Raw genomic sequence first — 20,059 nt, 5'->3', positions numbered from 1 at the left:
ACTATAACTTGATCTTTCAGACACTTGACATTCGCGTATCTGCCGGCTCTCAACGCCTGGTTGCTAACACTACCGGAAGCGCTGTGCTGCGATTGGACCATGGGGACTGTCGCCTTACTGCGGTCCTGGCGGGATCCACGGAACTTGGCAACTCTGGCCCTGGTAACCACTCTGATAGCCGCCGCTATACATGCTCTGAGAACGCGGTCTTCAGCTTTATCGATGGTATGATAATTTTCTTTATTACTTTCGTCCATCTCATATATAATAGTAGTGTTTGTTGAAACGAACGTTGAAACAGTAGTAAAGGCAATTCAATAGTGTTATCAGAAGGATAATAACTACTTCGTCATTTTCCAAATAGTTAAAGGTTTTTCTAACTCTGGACTTAGATTAACACGTCAACCAAACGAAATGTTTTTAAATATACAAGTAAATATTCGCTTTAATCAACTTAAAACCTGCAATCACCACGTTGAATTAAATACGTAGCAACTTTGCTGCGATGGCCTTTAAAAACTTTTTATGTAACTACTTCAGCAATTATTACTTTAAATTATTTAAAGTTACACCCAATTAGCTGCACATTTAACAGCATTTGAATGCTTATAAACGTCTCTGGAAGTCTTACAATTTAAACTAGGAAATTCAGAATTCTTATCTACTTTGAGTTTAGCATTTTGGCAACCGTACAATACATTTTCTTCTCAATTTATTACATGTCTAGAGCACTGAAAGCATAACATATCAATCATATTTCGTAATATAATATCACGTTTTCTTTTTTGTCAGTTATACTCGCTCTTAATAACACGCTTTAATGTTATTTCGATTATAGAAACGAGAGAATACCAAGAAAAATGTATTAAAGATTAATAAGCAACATTAAATTTTTAGATCAAACAATAGAAGGGCATACAAACAGTACTTGTTAATAACAAAAAAATATGTTTCATAATAGATTTTTGTTTCCAGGGTTTGGCATTACTCGTTTTACCGTTCCTGCCTGCATCTAATCTATTTTTCCCCGTTGGCTTTGTGGTGGCAGAACGGGTTCTCTACATGCCATCTATGGGTTGGTGCCTTTTAGTGGCACACGGGTGGCGCTTGTTTGCCAAGAAACGGGCCAAGTTGGCAGCTGGAGCCTTAATTTTCCTTCTCTTGGCATTCAGTGCCAAAACTTATGTGAGAAATTGGGATTGGAAAACCGAGTATTCCATTTTTGCATCCGGATTAAAGGTGATTACCTAATATTTTAAGTTTGTTACAACATTTGCTCTTTGTAATAATCTGGATAGCTTCCAATAATATCTTGTTAGGATTGATATCCTGATAGAAGATAGATTTTGTGTGTAGTTACGTCATGTTTTTCAGTTAACATTGGTTACATCATGACTTTCGCGAAACTAACAAGATTTAAATATAAAAAAATAAATAAATTGTATTTGAACTTATATTTAGGAACCCTTATTACTCAAAAAACTTTATTTTCAATAGTGGAAATTACCAATAACAATAACCGGAAATAGTTCCGGAATCGAAAGTACTTTTATTTGTTAAACTGTTTGATATTAAATCTTACATTTTGATATTATTTTCTATTTATCCGACTCCAAGAAAGTATTGTCTGTTTAATATGTAGTCATTTTACGTATGGTGAATTTTTAGAATCTGATAACATTTGGGTATGATATTCTATATAGGATACCAAGTACGTGTGCTAATATATGCTCGACCGCAAATATCTCAAATGAATTAAAGGACAGTTAAAGGTAAAAGTAGTTAAGCATTCTTTGAGATACGTAGAATTAGAGGGAACATTGGTACCAGACAGATACATAAATAAACCAATAAAGTCGGTTTAATTTATTTGCGAAGTTTTATCACAATAGTTATATTAAACTGACTTGTAAACAAAGAAATAATAAACTTAATTTCACCCAAAATTCCAGGTGAACCGTCACAACGCAAAGCTTTACAACAACGTTGGCCACGCGCTAGAAGCTGATGGAAAGTACGCAGACGCATTAGAATTCTTCAAAACCGCAGTCAACGTGCAACCGGACGACGTGGGCGCCCACATCAACGTAGGAAGAACCTTCAACCACCTAGGAAGATATCAGGACGCCGAAGAAGCCTATGTCAAAGCTAAATCCTTACTACCAAAAGCTAAACCAGGAGAATCGTACCAAGCACGAATTGCTCCGAATCATTTAAATGTTTTCCTGAACTTGGCTAATTTGATATCTAAAAATGCGACGCGATTGGAAGAAGCAGATATGCTGTACAGACAAGCTATCAGCATGAGGGCCGATTATACACAGGCGTATATCAATAGAGGGGACATTTTGATTAAGTTGAACAGAACGAAGGAGGCGCAGGAGGTGTATGAGCGGGCCTTGCTCTACGATAGCGGGAACCCTGATATTTATTATAATGTGAGTATTTTAACGCTTTTTTTCACAAAAAAATACTTGCAATAAAAAACTTACTGATTAATTACTAAAAATTACTATATTAATAAATCATGCAGTTAAAATGACAAACGATCGCTTAAACTTTTTGACCTGCTACGTAATAATAGACAATCAATTTTATATCTTTTTAATTAGAATTTGATGGAGCAATCAAATATTTTTGCTTAAAATCATAAATGTAAATAACTTTATATTTTTTCAGATTTATCCCATACGGGCAAAGAGTATCTAGTGTCATGTATCTCTCTTTTCTACATTTTTGTGTGAAGTGGCGGAACTCAACGCCGAACCATATCTTTATATTAATTCATTCTCCCGAGTGGGTGTCGAAATCACAACTATCACGATTACAGTCAGATGCTGTTCCACTACACTACAAGACAAAAAGAAAATGATCTAACCAACATATTAAGAAATTTCCTCTTCAAACCAAACAAACTCGTCATCTTTATAATAATATGACAGAAAATATTATCACTTTTTAATTTTCTCCTTTTCTCTGTAGCTCGGAGTAGTTCTTTTAGAACAAGGTAAAGCATCTCAAGCTCTCGCCTACCTCGACAAAGCACTAGAACTTGAACCCGAACACGAACAGGCGCTGTTAAACTCCGCGATACTATTGCAAGAGCTGGGAGCGGCGGACTTGAGACATTTGGCGAGACAGAGATTGTTGAAATTACTAGATAAAGATGGTATGGGCATTATTGCATGTAGTTTTTTTTTAGTATAAAGAGAATAGAAAATGGAAGAAAATGGAGAAAACCCTTTTTTTTATAAATTAAAATACTTATTTGCTTGATCTAGTTGAATTAAGCGTTGCACCCAATAGACCAAACCTTTAAATATTTTTTTTTGTATATATATTAAATTTCGATTATGTACATTTATTATATAACATGGATAAAACTTAAAAATATATTTTTTGAAATACAAAACGACGATTTCCATCAAGCAATCTAAACATTATTAAACAGAAATCTATTTTTTTTCCAGCTACAAACGAGAGAGTACACTTCAACCTCGGCATGGTGTGCATGGACGAGGGCGACGCGGAGTGTGCGGAGAGATGGTTCAGGGCAGCAGTTCACCTAAAACCTGATTTCAGATCTGCCTTGTTTAATCTAGCTCTATTATTAGCAGATCGAAGAAGGCCATTAGAAGCTGCGCCGTTTTTGAAACAACTTGTTAGACATCATCCAGATCATGTCAAAGCGTTGGTGCTTTTGGGGGATATTTATATCAATTCGGTTAAAGATCTGGATGCAGCTGAGAGTGTGAGTATAGTTGGTTATCTTAAATTTTGATTTGATTATTTATAAATAATAAAACACACTACATTTGTTGTGTTTGACTGTTTATCTATTTTGTATTTTTCTTAATGTATTTGTCTCTCCAGCTAGATTACATTTATTTTATGTAAATTAATGTTATTTATAAAAATTATCGAAAATGATGAAACTATAAATGTTCGAAAATTCTCATTCATATAACTTAAACGTGATGTTGACAATTTCTATGTGATAACAAAAAAATATTTACTTTTATTTTTGAACATTAAAAACGTTTTAACCAACATAACTCTTATATATCAATTCCAGTGCTACCGTCGCATCTTAGAACTTGAACCCGACAACGTCCAAGCGCTACACAACCTATGCGTAGTTGCCGTTGAGAGAGGAAAACTCGCCATCGCAGAACAATGCTTACAAAGAGCTGCATTACTCGCCCCCCACGAACACTACATACAAAGACATCTCGCCGTAGTCCGAGCAAGACGGAACCCCCAAAACCCCGAGAACTCCAAAAACCCCGAAAACCCACAAAACCCTGAAAGCCCTACTAATCAAGCCCCCCCTGTAGTACGAGCGAGGTGGAATTACATCCCTCAACAGCCCCCTGATCCACATGAAATTGATCAATCATAGCGGTGATTCTAAATTTAATTGCAAATTGATTGATTGATTGATTTATATACGAATATATGTATTATGTATGTAATTAAATTCATCCCGTATAACGTATATTTGTAAACTATACTTTTTTTTGTTTTGGTTGATTTGTATTGTAGTGTTAAAATGAAAGTGACTTAGTCAAAATTTCATAATTTTTAGACCTGAAAGCTGCTAATAAAACATTTTCTCAAATTTGACACTATTTGCAATCTTTAAGTTTGGTCACTTTTATTTTAAGGGTGCGATAACTTTGTAGGTATATAACAAAATCATTCCTTACATCTGACTGACGTTATTGATTACTGACGAAAGATTTATGAAATCAAAGGATGTTCAAAAAAATCCGATTAGTTGTATAGAACGTTTTAGACAAAATATAATTCAATCAGCGAATAGACTCTTGTCGAAGTTATTTATTTTCTGTAAGTACAATTTTGAAAAAAATATAAATGATGATGAATTATCTTGTCTTAAATATATTTAAAACACAATAAGATGATTGGAATTGTGAACAATAACAATGAAAATTTACAAAAATAAGGCAAAGTGTACAATGACACTAACATCTATTCTATCTGAACTAATGACAAAATTTCTCAAAATTCTAACACCATATGTTTATTTCTTGTGCAATACCATAAAATCCCGTAGAAAAAAGTCAAACTGTAAATACTTGTAAAAACCAATCTATTATTATTCCATATGATTTGCGAACAATCAGGGTATTCGCCGTCTTCATTTATTTCCACGCTTTTCATCCTTTTCCCATAAAAACTTAGATTTTTAGTGTTCTCGATCTCGTAGGGCTTATTTGCTGCATTCCGTGATATTATTATAGTTTGTCGCATTCAATATATTCGTATTTATGTATATTTGTAAATGTGTAGAAATGTTGGAACGAGCTTTCATCATTAGCCTGGTATACGGATAATCTTTGTGTAAACGTCAAATAGTGTATAGAATCAAACGTAACCGCTCGGTTCGGTTGCAACACTTCGGTTGTTTTAATAATTTTTTGGTTGTGATACTTTTTCGTTTTATCATTTCGGTTATCGGACATACATGCTAGTCTGAACAATGATTTTTTTTTTATTTTATTTTTATATTCTTATACTAATAATAGTATAAAACAATTATTTTTAAAATTACTTCGATTTAACCGAATCAATGGAACGAAAGAGTATTTTATTGACCGAACTGTACATACTGAATAACTTTAAGTGATCGTCTTGTAATAGTTTTGTTATTTTCGACGTACTTAATTATATCTTCGTTTTTAAACATTTTTTAAAGAATGATAATCATTCTAAATGTTACGTATTCTAAAATAAAGTAAACACCCCAAGCTTTTTAGGCGTTGGGAATAGAGATTAGGAAAACCTGCAACAAATCCCATAGATACGTATTATTTAAGAACATTATAAAGTTGTACTTTCCTTATTATTACTAAGTTAACTCGAAAAATATTAATTTAACATTTCCTATGTTATATTATCCATATTTTTTAAAATTTAAATTGTGGTGTTTTATATAATTTGTAAGTCGGTACACTCCGATCAATACAGTGAAGTGCCTGTCGCGGGAGTGCGCGCGCACTGCGGCCGCTTCGAGCTCGCGGGACTACTATGACACCATATAAATAATACTATTTAATACTTTCAAATGATTCTCCATATATTTTTATACTTAATTTCTATTTTTTAAATACCTCAGACTAAATGAGACTCGGATTTTTACAAGATACTTATATTATATATCGTAACCACAGATATTTTAATTTATTGCATTTATATATATTTTTTTATTTGTACTATTAAGTGGCCTAATATATTAATTATTGAAAAAAATCCGAGTTCTCATTAAGTGCTCACGATCGTGCAATTTCGAAGCTTCTAACAAACTTTCCTATTTAGACGTTTATTTTAAATAACGCCAATGTTGTATGTAAAAATAAAGTGATCGACCGTTATTAGAAATAATTATGTAGATGTGAAAATGTAACGTTGTTAATGTTTTAAGATAAAAGAAGTAACTTTTGTAAAAACTGAATTTTTTACAATGTCTTGAAACATTTCTGATGGGAAATCCCGTGAGAGTAAGAATTCGTAAGGACCCCGAATATTATAAACTATTTGTCGTCAAAACATTTATTTTTATAAAATAAATGATGTTTCAAATTATTTGTGCGTTTTTTCCCTCGCCTAATTTAAAAATCCTAGCTTTCTGGTAAAGTTAATATATTTCTAACATGTTTATATTAACAAATCAATTAGACCGTCGTGACCTCCTGACATTGACGCTGACGCTGCAACCGCTGGTGATAGCCAGAGAGCCAGGCGTAATATCCAGGAAATACTAGTTAAGTTATTTAGTTACTTAGTTATCCTCATATATTTTTTTCTATTTTAAAATGTACTTTGTATAATTACCATACTTATCTTTTTTTTTTTATTTATTATTGTATAGATATGGACATCTATCTTTCCTTTGTCATGTCCGGGCAGACACCTAATCAAAAAAAATTGAAAAATTGGGAAATTGAACCAAAAAATAAAAGAACAATTGTAAGTGTAAAAGATTTACTATATTGTTTTGTACAGATCACAATTTCAAAACAATACACCTCCTCAATACACACCAACCTTACGCATATCCATCGACGCTCCGCTTTCATATAAGATATCTTACATATAACTATAATATATATATAACTAGAAGTGAATCATGATGAAAGACTTCACAATCAAAGAACAAATAGATAAATCCTCCATTCGTTCCAATTATGTATAAAATCCATTCATAATCATTCACCTCTAAATATAACAACATAACATTGAATTAAAACAAACTGTCAAATAACTCAAACAGTATGGAAATACACAAAAATCGATATCTTAATAATAAAAAGTAAATTTAGTTACATATTGTCTAAGAACATTTAAAGGAATCCCCATTTAAAGGCCAACCAATCTACTACTAATTACATATAAAAAAAATATTAATTTTTACAAAGAATGAAAACAATTTTGAGCTGCTAACAACACGAATTAATGAAAATTTCGAATAGTTTTTTTTTACATTCAAAATATATTTCTTATTATCATAAAATCAAAAAGTTTTGAACATTTTTTTAATCATAAAGAATATTAGATAAATGTGAGTTCGATTAATTCACAACCATACCTCGGATTCATTCCTTATCATACATTTTTAATATTGCTCTTTTTTATTTTTTATCTATTTATGATTAAAACGACCTACAGACACAAAAAAATAAATCATCTTAAAAATCAAAAAGATATTGAAATATCAATATATATAAAAAAAATGTTCTGTTTTACTATGTATTCCATAAACAAGCGAAAGTTTAAAAAAAACCGTTCATTTCCCCACACACCCATTTTTCTATATGGTAAGGCGTGTTCAGAGGTATGTATGTATGTATGTACTTAAGTATTTACAGAAAATACTTAAATCCCTCACTTACTGTTAAGTACTATCACGATCTCGCAGTCTATTTACAATTACATAGCAAAATCAAAAAACGTGAAAAAACATTAAATAAACATTTCTATTTTCCACCTAAATGATATAATAATTTCACATACAAATAATCATCTAACGATTTAAATTTAAAAAAATATATAAAAAGAAATATAATTTACACTAACTATTTACAGATAAAAAAAATATCATTCACTCGTTCTTACCGCTTATAATTACTTATATTAGTTCAAATGACTTAATTCAAATCTGACTAAATCTAGCTATTGCCATAAATATCGAAAATATAAGGCAACACCACTTGCGTGTTTGTGTTTAATATGGTAACACTACACATTTTATTTAAAAAAAACCAAATGATTTACGAACATCATTCAAGTTGAAGATCAGTCAAATATCTTTTTTTTTCAACTGTAATTCTTGTAGGTATAATAAAGAAATATTTTTTCTAATTTAAAATTTTTTCTCTAACTTCGAATCAACCTCAATGACTTCTTAAGTCGAGATTCTAAGTATGATACAGTATTTTTTTGTAATATAGATTATCAAATAGTTTATTGGTAAATTGACAAAAGGTAATTTAGTTCAAAAATATTTGTTCTATGATAAATGAAAGAAAAAAATACATTAATACATACATACATTTGAACTAAAAATGAAAACAATACGAAAAATGTAAACATCTTACAGTTCAATTCCCGCTAAAAAAAATTACAGACTCGATACTAACATCAATATAATATTACTAACGAAATGGGTTATCGTGGCGCAGCTCTGACTGTAGATTTACTACAGTTATGGGTTCGATTCCCACTAAGATGAACCGATTATTTCCTTAATCTGGTAAGGAGACTGACTATCTCCACCTTAAAGGCCGGCAACGCACCTGTAACTCTTCTGGTGTTGCGTGGGGCCGTGGGCGGCGGCACTAACCATCAGGTGACCCGAACGCTCGTTTGCCTGTGACGTTTAGTGCCGCCACACAACACGGATTGCCTCTAAAATTGAGTGGTGCGTGGGGAACGGAGTGTCTTAGTACTACATTCCCTGTGCCTACCCTGCTATATTCTACAGGATACACTGTGAAGCTAAAAAAATACTAACTAAAACTTTAATTACAAAAAGTGGTTTTCCTATACATTATTATCAGATCTGTTTAAATTATCATATAAAAATATACCTCTAACGAATGGAAACTACGAGGTGGCTTAAATATTACTAATACTTGGGAAACACCTGCTTTTACACTTTGGGTTATTAATACAATGTAAGTAAGTTTGTCCGTATGTACTTCTGAATACATTAAACACAGATATGAATAAACATGCAGACAGTATAATGTTTGGATGCACAAATACGGACCATAAAATATTTAGTTATATAGGACAAAAAATGGCACCAAACGTATTTGTAACTAATGATATCGTCATTTAACTAATGTTAATAGCTCGCTAATAACAACAATACAAACAAACATCAAAACACTTCTTTTTTAAAGTTTAAATTGAACTTTTTCATTACAATAACTCTTCGGAGTTAGAAAAATAACTAAATAGTTATTTTTTTACAAAATTTATTTCAAATGATTTTATTCTAAATTATAACTTAATAGTTACTTGAAAAGTAACATAAATAAACAGTTGAAGTTGAAATTTGAATTAACATTACGGATTAAACGGTCAAAATTTCCAATGTTCGTATGTATGTATGTATAATACATACATATACTTAAAACATTTACAAATATTATTGCAGTTTAGTTAATACGCATAAAAACCAAATGGCTCTAACATTTCAATATTAATATTAGTAATTCAACTTTCAATTCTAAAAATAGCGCAGGTGGACCCGTATTCAAAATATAGGATTAACTTAGTGACAAGTCACTATGCAACGCAATATTTATATGTGGTAGAATATTTAAAAGTCGCCATATTACTCTTATTATTAATTAACATTTAAAAAATTATGATAATTATAAAACCTTCTAGGGGCCTTTCAAGTATTGTTTAAAGCAATTTTTGAAAATTTTGAACCTTATGGAAAAATGTACATCATTATTATATTTGAGAACAATTATCATCTTGAGGGATAGCTTCTTTTAGATTCCGTACTTTTTTCTTTAGATTAAAAAGAAAATGTTAAGTACGATCTCGACGGTTACATAGCACAACCAAAACGAGTTGAGGAGGAGATCCCACAAAATCACGTTAAGTAATACTTGAACATCCCCTCGATCACAAAAAACACGTTCAAAATATAATTTCCATGTAACGTTTTGGTTATATTCCAACATATCTACCACATTTCAATACAACATCACAATTTACTTATATTCGTCTTCGCCATCATATTCAACTACTTCCTCTTCTGCTTCTTGCTGTATTTGAGATTGGACTAGTGCTAAAGGTCCTTTCTTATATGCTGTCATTTCCTGAAAAATAAAACTTAAAATTAGTAATACGGAAAACGCATAAAGGTTCTTAGATAAAGGTGTAATGGGTTCGATTCCTGTTTGAGGAAATTAATTAAATAATTATTTTTTTCGGCTGGTAAGAAGACAAAGAGTGGTGTTGAATTTCACTATTTATTTAATTTCTTGGCTCTGGCACACAAAGCGTGAAGTTGAATTCCGCTAGTCAACACACAATGTCTCGAAAATTGGGTTCCACCCTGCTATGGGACCCTAGTATCAAGACACACTGTCCCTCACAGTACTCTTAGCTAGCCTCCTAGTGCTAAAACACTCTATCCTTGCCTATTTGAATAAAGAATATTTTGAATTTGAATTTGAATTTATCAACAAGGCGGATAGCAACACTAACCCGGTCGTAGCGCGCCTTGTCCTGCTCGCTCAGCGCGTCATACTTAGCCTTGAGCGAGGGGTCGGCGGCAGCCCAGCGCCGTCCCAGCTCCTTGGCGATGTCGCCCATCGTGTACTCGGGGTTGCAGGCCTTCACTTTAGACCGCTCGTCGTTGCAGAACCAGAAGAACGCCGACCTGTTCACAATATGCATTATATATTATATGTTATTTTATATTTAATGATATTTACCCACCACCACCAATGCCACCATCACTGACGACAATATAATATTATATAATAGTAAACTGCAGAGGACTGACGTTAAAAAACTATATTAACGACGGCGACGGCGACTTCAACAGACTCTGTTTTTGCACAGATTTATTTTAGTTTTTGAAAGATATTGTTTAAATTTTGTTTGTTTATTGTATAAAAGTTGTAAATTTGAGACTTCGGAGTGTTGAGTGTCCGAACTCAAAGCTATATTGTATCATCATAATTTGTAATAATATTAAAGCTGAAGAGTTTATTAGTTGATCGGCACAACATTAATCGTTTCTATGTAACCCACGAAACTAACTGCGATAGTTAGCTCGGACACTTGTGGTATGTATAATACATAATTATTCCCCTTTTACCAAAGGGGCAAAATCGCATGTTAAAGTTTAACATTATATATATTTTAAGCTTCACGCTGTTTCCCGCATGTAGCAAGATAGGCAGAGAGTGTTAAGACACTCTGTTCTCCATTTTTCGCCTAATTTCCGAAACGAAACGTTACGTTCTGTGGAGTGGCGGAACTCAGCGCCGCGTTTTTTTTGCTGCCAGAGTTTATTAATCACACGCTGTGCCGCAACGACCTCGACTATTACACTCAAATACAATTAAAAAAGATCTCTAAAAATTATAAATAAAATAATACAAAAAACGGAATCACCCAAAACTCACAGCGATCGCTTAGGCGCGTTGGGATCCTTCAACTGTTGTCGTTTTCTACCGCGCACTTTGACGTCCTTGGGCGGGACGTAATTCTGCATTTCCAGTTCGTATCGCTTCTTGTCTTGTTCCGCCATTTCGTGGAAACGTTGTTTTTCCTTTTCTGACATCGTCTGTGAAGGAAAATTTTGTTTGTTTCTTTAATGTTTCTTAGACCTGTATTGTTCGCTCTCAAATCTGAGATCGATCTTGAGATGCTGTTTTCATTCACGCATATATAAATTACGAATAAAAATGGTATCTCAAGATCGGTTTCAGAATTGAGAGCGGTTTATAACTATCCACTTACGCCCGATGTTAATAATGTATCTCCTATCTCCAGTTAACGTCAATCTTGGATTGTTCGACATATCTATCCAATCTCCAACCTGCATGCCAATGAAAATGAAGTACTTCGATTGGTTATTGGCAAGCTAAACTCAAAAAATGGATTAATATTTCAATCTATGGTTGCAATTTATGGATTAGGATTGATTATTGACATCGGGCGTTAGAAAATAAATGGCAAAAGACAACATTATTTTACAATAACATAGAAAATCATGTACTAATAACACATTATATGAATTTTATATTATTTTTACTGTTTCAATATGCAAATTCATTAATTTCATCACTTAAAATTTCATATCTCTAAAAAAATCCAACAAAATCCATATAAATAAAAAACAGCACCAACTCACATTCCATCTCTCCGCACACTTTTTAGAGAACGCCGCAAAAATGACATTCTCCTCCGGATGTTTCTTCTTATGTTCTTCCCTGCAGGTCTGCACGAAGAAGGCGTACGCCGTCATTCGGCCGCGCGGCTTGTTGTAGGGGCGAGCGCGGGGCATCCTAGATTTGTTTACGGCTTGAGCTAACAGTGCCTGCTGTTGGGCTTGCTGCTGTAATTCCTATGAAAAATTACGATAAAATGAGAAAAATACTTTTTTGTAGTTGTTACCAGGCAAAGAGCGGCGTTGAATTCCACCATTCAACACGAAATGCGTCCAGAATTCAGAGGAAGGTAAAATGGATTGTCTTAACATTAGGTTCCCGGGATACCTCTGCCTAGCCTGCTATATGCGGAATACAGCGTGAAGCTATAAAAAAAATATAAAATTTTAGCGTAGTGGGATTTTAACCCGCACCCGCATACTGTCTGTTTTCGAAAAGAAGTAAATGACAATAATGCTATCTATGGAAGGATTAGCCAGTCATTTTTTTATGAAATTCAAAACGACTAATATTTATAAATCATGAAATAATCTTATTACAAATAAATAAAAGTAAACGCCGTTATTAACTAATCAAATAATATCCATCTTCACTCCGTTTACCACTTTCTGATCGAAAACGCGAGATAGTGCTTTAAATGCGAAAAAATAAAGACTTCCTCAATGTTTGGAAGTAAAGAGTGGAGTGTTTGAACTTTCTTTGTGCTTAAGCCGATTATTGCCAAAATGTCTTTTTTATAGTTTGTAATTGCGTGAATAATGTTTAAAAAAATTGCGTAAAAAGTATAGAAATTATGCAAGCATAATATACATAATGTACATACATAGTTTTTGAGACTTTTTTAATGTTTGTTCAAATGTAACGAGTACTAAGTATAGTAATAAGATTTCTACATGCAATTTAATTTAAAAATTACCAAAACAACTTTTTTCTACCTAATGAACCAGTTATTAATCAGACCGGAAGAATATTAGTTTTAGATCGACATTATGATATCAATTATTGTGTCGAAAATGGCGCTATGAAGCAAATGTTGAGTTAAGAGAGATAAAATTTTTGAAAAATATTAGTCATCAATATTAACGAGTATCAACTTTTTTTTAGCTTCACTCTATACACTGCAAGGGCATGTAGTGTTAAGTTACTTCGTCCCCAGTAAGACTTCGTTCTCTACTTTTTGCTGAATTCTTGATGCATGGTTTCTTGATACAGGTTAAGTGGGGGAATTTAACACCGCGCTTTGCTGTTACCAGAGCGAGAAAATGAAAATATATTTCATTTCCTCAAGTGGGAATCGAACCGGCAATCTGTCGCGTTTAGACGCTTGTGCCCCTAAACGCGACAGATTGCCGGTCGGATCGCTTATTTCGATTTTAATAAAACTTACTCAATCCATTTATTTTATTATATATTACGTTTCTGTACACTTGTGTCGACACTGTATTGAACGGTGAAAGTAAAAGCCGGATTTAGTTGCTACATATTCCTCGAGATTTGTATCTGCGATCATTGAATAGGGTACTACTAACCATCAACAAGTCAGATCCATTTGCTAATAAGCAATGTGATTTCGTTCAATTAGAAAACAAACTCACGAATGGATATTGATAGATCAATTAACAATAAGGATCTTCTAAAGTTCTAGACAAACAAAACTAAACGCGATCTAAGATCATCTGATTATTTCAATTCTATGCTTGAGATAGTTGTAGGTTCGTTTCCCACTCGAGAAACTGCTATCATTACTTTGATAAAAAAAAAACTATAATATAACCACGAAACGAAGTAATATATCAAGTGAAATATGAGGAAAATAATGAAAAAAAAACTAAAGTAAAAGTTTGTCAGACATTTAATTAAAAACGCAAGCTCCAATAATCTAATAAAGAGTGGTTACGTCCGACGTCCGTATATTTAGAGTTGCAAGCGCAATGTATATATCGTTTTTATAGGTCATGTTTGTCACGTTGGTATGTGTAAATAAAATCATAGTTTATTTACGTGTTTTGCTCTTAAAAAAGAACCTGTCTATCGGCGTAATAAAAGAGACTATATCTTTTTAGCTTCACTCTTTGTCCCGCTTATAGAGGGAACTTAGTGTTAAGACACTCCGTGGGGACACTCCGATAAAGTGGGGGACACTTTCCGAGGAATTCTGGTGGTCTTGGGTTTTGTGGAGTATCGGAACTCAACGACACGCTTTGCCTTTTTACCAGAGCGAATTATTATCCATTATAAATCCCCGAAGTGGGAATCGCACCCACAACCACGTAGTCACACGCTCACAAGAACAAGCTTGTGCCGTTGAGCCAACACAGCCTCAAAACCAACTAATGTTGTAATTAAACGTAAGTTTAAAAACCTACTTAAAACAGAAATTGTGTGATAATTAAAAATGTTAGTAAAAATAAAAATTTAAACTATTAGTTGCAAAAGGGATTACATGACATGTATGTACAATCTATTTTTTGAATTATTTAAAAACTGCATAGATTATTTACTGCATTATATAAGTATAAATCATATCACATAATATTATTAATGAACCTGTAAATTCACAATATAATAAAATTGTCAGTAAATTAAATCGGGGTAGAAATAATAATATAACAATAAAAAAACATTCTATTAATAAATTGCTTTTCAAAATGAGCCAGATTACACAGTATTAATACTTAATAACCTCTAAAGATGATTAATTAAGGAATGCAATACTAAATCCCAAACATGATATATTAAATAACTATTATGTCCAAGACAGTATCTAATGTTAACAATAGATTTAAATAAAGAACCATGTAAATTTAATGATGTTGGGTACAGTTTTAATTTTTTTTAATGTCGTGAATTCAGGGAAATTGAAAATTAATTGTCTTGCCCTGATTTCTAATCTCTGCCTAACACTGATTTGAAGGATAAGCCATGAAGCTGTAAAATAAAGGAAGAAAAAGTAAATACCTGCAAAGTAGCAGATTGTCGCTGTAGAGCAGCCTGTATTTGTTGTTGCTGAGCCGCTTGTAGCTGATCTTGCAAACTTTGTTGTTGTTGCAATGTTTGGGCCACTTGATGTTGCAAGACTGCTTGTGCTTGCACTAGAGCTTGGGCCTGCGCTTGGCTGACTTGCAACTGTATAGTTTGCTGGGACTGCTGTGACTGCTGTTCTTGAGACTGTTGTTGTTGTTGTTGCTGCTGCTGCTGATGTTGCTGAAGCATTTGTTGCAATGTTTGCTGATTCTGTTGTTGTAAAGATTGTTGTAAGCTATGAGATTGTTGTAACGCTTGATGTAAGCTTTGTTGTTGTTGTTGTATCTGATGTTGGATTTGATGGCCTTGCGCTTGTTGTTGTAAAGATTGATGGTTTTGTTGTATTCCGTTAGCTTGTTGGTTGCTCTGATCAGAGTCAGGGCTAGATTGGTTTTGAGCCTGAAACAAATTATTATGTCTATAAGCTCTCGTAATATCTTATTTTCAAATTTAATTTTAAATAACATGAAAATACAGAAAATATAATTATTTTATAATTGAAATTCCTAACGCTATAAGTACATAATGTTATTAGTAATAGCTGAACTACTAAGCTGATAGTATATAAAAATTAACAACATGATTATATATATATAAGAAAGAAATACTAACAAATACTTCACTTCATATTATTTAAATGCACTTTCATTACATTATTGTTGTTTAGTTTTGGTAAGTGTAATTTATACAATCAATATTTTTTTACATTTTTATCAGTTGTAATATTCTACATTTGTATCCATAAACCACAATATTGGTTAAAGTTATTGAAACCTCTATTTTGTTATCTTATGTATTGATAAAATGTAAATTAAATAAGAATTATTGTTTATTGACCGATTTTTTTAGCTTCTTGCTGTATCTCACATACAGAAGGACAGTCAGAGGTAAGTTAGTGTTAAGACACTCAGTTCCTAAACATCCACTCATTTTTTCTGAATATTTTGTGTAGAGTGACGGAACTCACTGCGCTTTGTCTAGATATCAGAGTGAGGAGATGTAAATAATTAATTTCCCTGAGTGGGAATCGAGCTTACAATCGTTAAGTATATGGTCAATTGATGTGGTGCTGCGCCTTTAATTGATTAATATTACCTCATTGACATATTTCTGATTTTCAAAGGACAAATCTATTTAATAAATCCATTTAAATAGTATAAATAACATTCATAATGATAATTATTTTAATTAACCTTTAATTTATCTACAATAAAGCTACAGCTAAAATAATTATATAATTTATTTTATTGACACATAACAAAACCATTGTAGTGATGTAGCCAAATTTTTTCAAATGAAAATTCAATCGACAATTTACAGTATGAGTTTCAATACAAGCCTGCAATAATATTTATAAATACGAAACTATTAATTTTAGCACTTCTATTTGATACGTAAGTAAATGTATATTTCCGCAATAATATCTTTCGATTACGATCTTTCAATCGTGTCCATCTATCCCTAATATTTTATTAATTGTATTAAATCAAACTGTTCCTCTTTTTATGTTGATTTGTTTAATTTTGTAGTCAAACATAATTTTTAGGACGGTTTTTCAGAAGAAAATGTATAAGTAATGTATTATTGTAATATTAAGCTCATATTAAAATTATCATAGACAAAGAAAAAGAGTTAAATAAAACAAAGGCTCACGTCTTGAACCCCTTCGTCTCGCCCTTACAAACTTACGCGATGTCTATACTTCTGAATTCTGATATGTGATAATAATAATAAATACTAACTTAGTAATTATTGTAATCATAGTTAATTAATCAGTTTTAAGTAATGCTATGTTCGGGAAACGGTTATAAGTAATATAAAGTGTCTTCCAGAACTCAAACATTTTAAGTATTCCTTAGTTAGTACATAAATCAATTTTATTTCTTAAAAATACTGTACCGATGGCGACGAGGTTTGTTGTTGTTGCTCAACTGATCCCGAGGCATACCACCATGGCTGTTGTGGCGATTCCTCCCTTGTGCTAGCACCAGTCATCAAACGATAATCAAAGCCAGGGGATGCCGTAGTTTCGGCACCATTGTTAGAAAACCCTCCTGTCATTTTATATGAATATAATTGATGTGATGCAGTCGCCGTGCTCCTAGCTATCTCCTCATTTATCTGCTGCTGGTGCTGTATCTCGCCGGAGCCGCCCGGCCACCACGAGGCATCGTCGCGCGCACCCCACGCGCCCCCCGTTGCGCCCCGTTCCCCCATATCACAATCGCCGCTTTCGGCTAACCAGTTTCTTTATTCCGCCTCAGCTGCCTCCGATTATTCTTTGTTTTGTATTGTTTTTAAAACCATATCCTTTATCAAAAATATATAGTTCAATACTAGCTTTTATACTCTATTATCACTTTCGATCTTTACTTTCAATGTTTTCAACGATACACTTGATGTTTAAACACCGCCGTCTCTTTGATCACAAAGAAGCTATATGATTATAAGGGTGCTGACATTTTGTAATGAAACGCGACAAGTAAATATCGGAAACACTCAAGTTCATTTAACAAAAAGCTGCCGGCTCGAAAGTTTCACCACGCGCGTACGTTTTGTCTTCGTTGGTATTAAAGTCAATACATTTGGCAACGTCGCATAGTAGGACGCTAAACAAGTGCACGGTGGCGCCCTCAACGCGCAGCGGCCGGCGCCCCAACGAGGCCGACGGGGGCCGACGGGCGCCGAGCGCGCACGACGCCAGCCAGCCCGTCCAGTAACCGGTCAATAAGACGATTAGCGCAGCCTCATACTCTCTCTGACTTACCCGAACTTATTTTACTTTTAATATTGTAATATTGATATTTTTTGAAATTTTATTTCAATAACCATATTTTTTTGGTTAGGAACTGCTAACTAATGTTAAAAATGTGAATCTTTCTATTGAAACCATATTCTATTCGTGAATTTGATAACAGTATAACAATTAGATTTTTTTAAATTATGGCTTAGTTAATAAATGTTATTCTGATATTGTTTACTAAAACAAACATGCTTATGTAATTCCGTTAAGTATAAAAATGTAGGTACATTCATAACCTAATCATAAAAAATACAAGTTTATGAACTCTCGGAACTTGACCTTGTTTTATTAGCTTTTAGTAATATTTCTAATTAGGTAATATTATAACTAGTAATTATAAGAAATACTAAAATATTTAATTTTCGTAAACTATCGTAACGTAATAAGATACTAGACGATTTTAGATTAATTCAAGACGTTAAAGAAGTAGGTATGCTAAACAAGATATGATGTGAGATGCATTATTATTAAATAGTTATTGCATTGAAAGCAAAGAAAAAAGAATTATATTAAATATAATATTTCATTTGATAACAAAAAACATAAGAACGGGTCAGAAGGGTACTATTTGTGTGTTAGTTACTTCCTAAGACATTTAAGAGTTCAACAACCAGGCGTAAACACGTTAGCTTTGGGTTTTATTATACAGCTTCCTTTATACTTGTTATCTGGAGATTTAATTTAAGGGCACAAAGGGGAGAGTTTATTCTTTTACATTATTTTGTCCCACTTTTATTACTTTTCCTCTAATAAGTTTTATAAAATAAGTATCATTTATTTTCAATGGCTTTTGTAAATTCTTCTGACTGCCTAGCGCCTGCCTGCCTATTTTAAATTAACAATGAACCTGAACGGAATGAACCTGACGGCAATGAGTTACCTTCTTAATCTTTGAGAAGAAAATGTATAAAAAAAGGATAATTAGCATCGACTTGATAAGAACAAAAAATTATAATAAATGATAGATAGATATACAATAAAAGCTTTTAAAGTGGTACCTCTTTGTCTTCTTTAAAAGAGATTTGATCCCTTTGTAGGTATTTTTTTATTCTTCACTGGTTAGCAATAAGTCGAATATAATAAAGCTCTTCATATTTAACAAGTTGTGTTGGAGGTAGACACTAGAGTACGTAACGGACCAGCGTCTCTATCGTTTATTATTTTAATTGTATGTTGTACTTCAGACTATACTTTAATTTAATGGACAATAATTCTACGAATACTATAATATATATATTAATATAATAAAACTATTATTATATTAATATATTTATATAAAAGAGTAATTCTTCAATTTAGTTAGACAAAATGTAAAAATACTTAGTGGTTTATAATTCAACGTAACTAAACATACGAACCTAAAAAATATTCTGCATTTATTTTTCACATAAATAGATAAGACTAACAAAATATATCCGCATTTAAATTCATTAACTCTTTCAATGTCCGTTCCAAAAGGACGTCCATCCGCCTTCTGATTTATTATACTCTATAGATTTATATTATTATTTGCATCTACAGGTAAAGTAAAAACGTTAAAATTAATATAATAACCATTCATTAAAAAAAATCAATGGAAGATATTTTTTCCTAAGACCGTCATGGCGTCCACTATAAATGCGAAGCTTGTTGGCTCGAACTTAATTTGGTTAGGTAAATAATTGTATTTAAATTACTTTAATTTTGTCGGTCAGTAGACAAGGCGCGTTGTTGAGTTCCTTTCCTATTTAACACATAATGTCGAGCATGGGGAACAGAGTATTACGATTGGGGAACC

General features: G+C 32.6%; 2 protein-coding genes across 2 annotated transcripts in view; one reads left to right on the top strand and one right to left on the bottom strand.

Moving 5' to 3' along the window:
* Tmtc3 (Transmembrane O-mannosyltransferase targeting cadherins 3) overlaps positions 1 to 6,609 on the top strand; it is a 121,678-nt gene extending 115,069 nt beyond the window's left edge. The window contains exons 7-12 of the mRNA XM_085201178.1: positions 21 to 225; positions 976 to 1,239; positions 1,953 to 2,438; positions 2,983 to 3,169; positions 3,471 to 3,751; positions 4,076 to 6,609. Of these exons, the coding sequence (XP_085057304.1) occupies positions 21 to 225; positions 976 to 1,239; positions 1,953 to 2,438; positions 2,983 to 3,169; positions 3,471 to 3,751; positions 4,076 to 4,402 (1,750 nt within the window). The 3' untranslated portion in view covers positions 4,403 to 6,609. The remainder of the gene's footprint in view (positions 1 to 20; positions 226 to 975; positions 1,240 to 1,952; positions 2,439 to 2,982; positions 3,170 to 3,470; positions 3,752 to 4,075) is intronic.
* A 382-nt stretch (positions 6,610 to 6,991) lies between these two features.
* On the bottom strand, positions 6,992 to 18,088 carry LOC146529855 (uncharacterized). The gene is made up of 6 exons (XM_085201179.1): positions 17,379 to 18,088; positions 15,414 to 15,878; positions 12,419 to 12,631; positions 11,688 to 11,848; positions 10,759 to 10,933; positions 6,992 to 10,367 (listed from the first exon to the last, which is right to left on the bottom strand). Exons 1-6 carry the CDS (start codon positions 17,694 to 17,696, stop codon positions 10,260 to 10,262), a joined length of 1,440 nt encoding a protein of 479 aa, XP_085057305.1. The 5' UTR covers positions 17,697 to 18,088; the 3' UTR covers positions 6,992 to 10,259.
* Positions 18,089 to 20,059: the final 1,971 nt, after the last annotated feature.

Source organism: Heliconius melpomene, chromosome 17, assembly GCF_056956725.1.
Source record: "Heliconius melpomene rosina isolate 202511_hmr_F chromosome 17, ASM5695672v1, whole genome shotgun sequence".
Classification (NCBI taxonomy): Eukaryota; Metazoa; Arthropoda; class Insecta; order Lepidoptera; family Nymphalidae; genus Heliconius; species Heliconius melpomene.
This window is presented reverse-complemented; position numbering and strand designations above follow the sequence as displayed.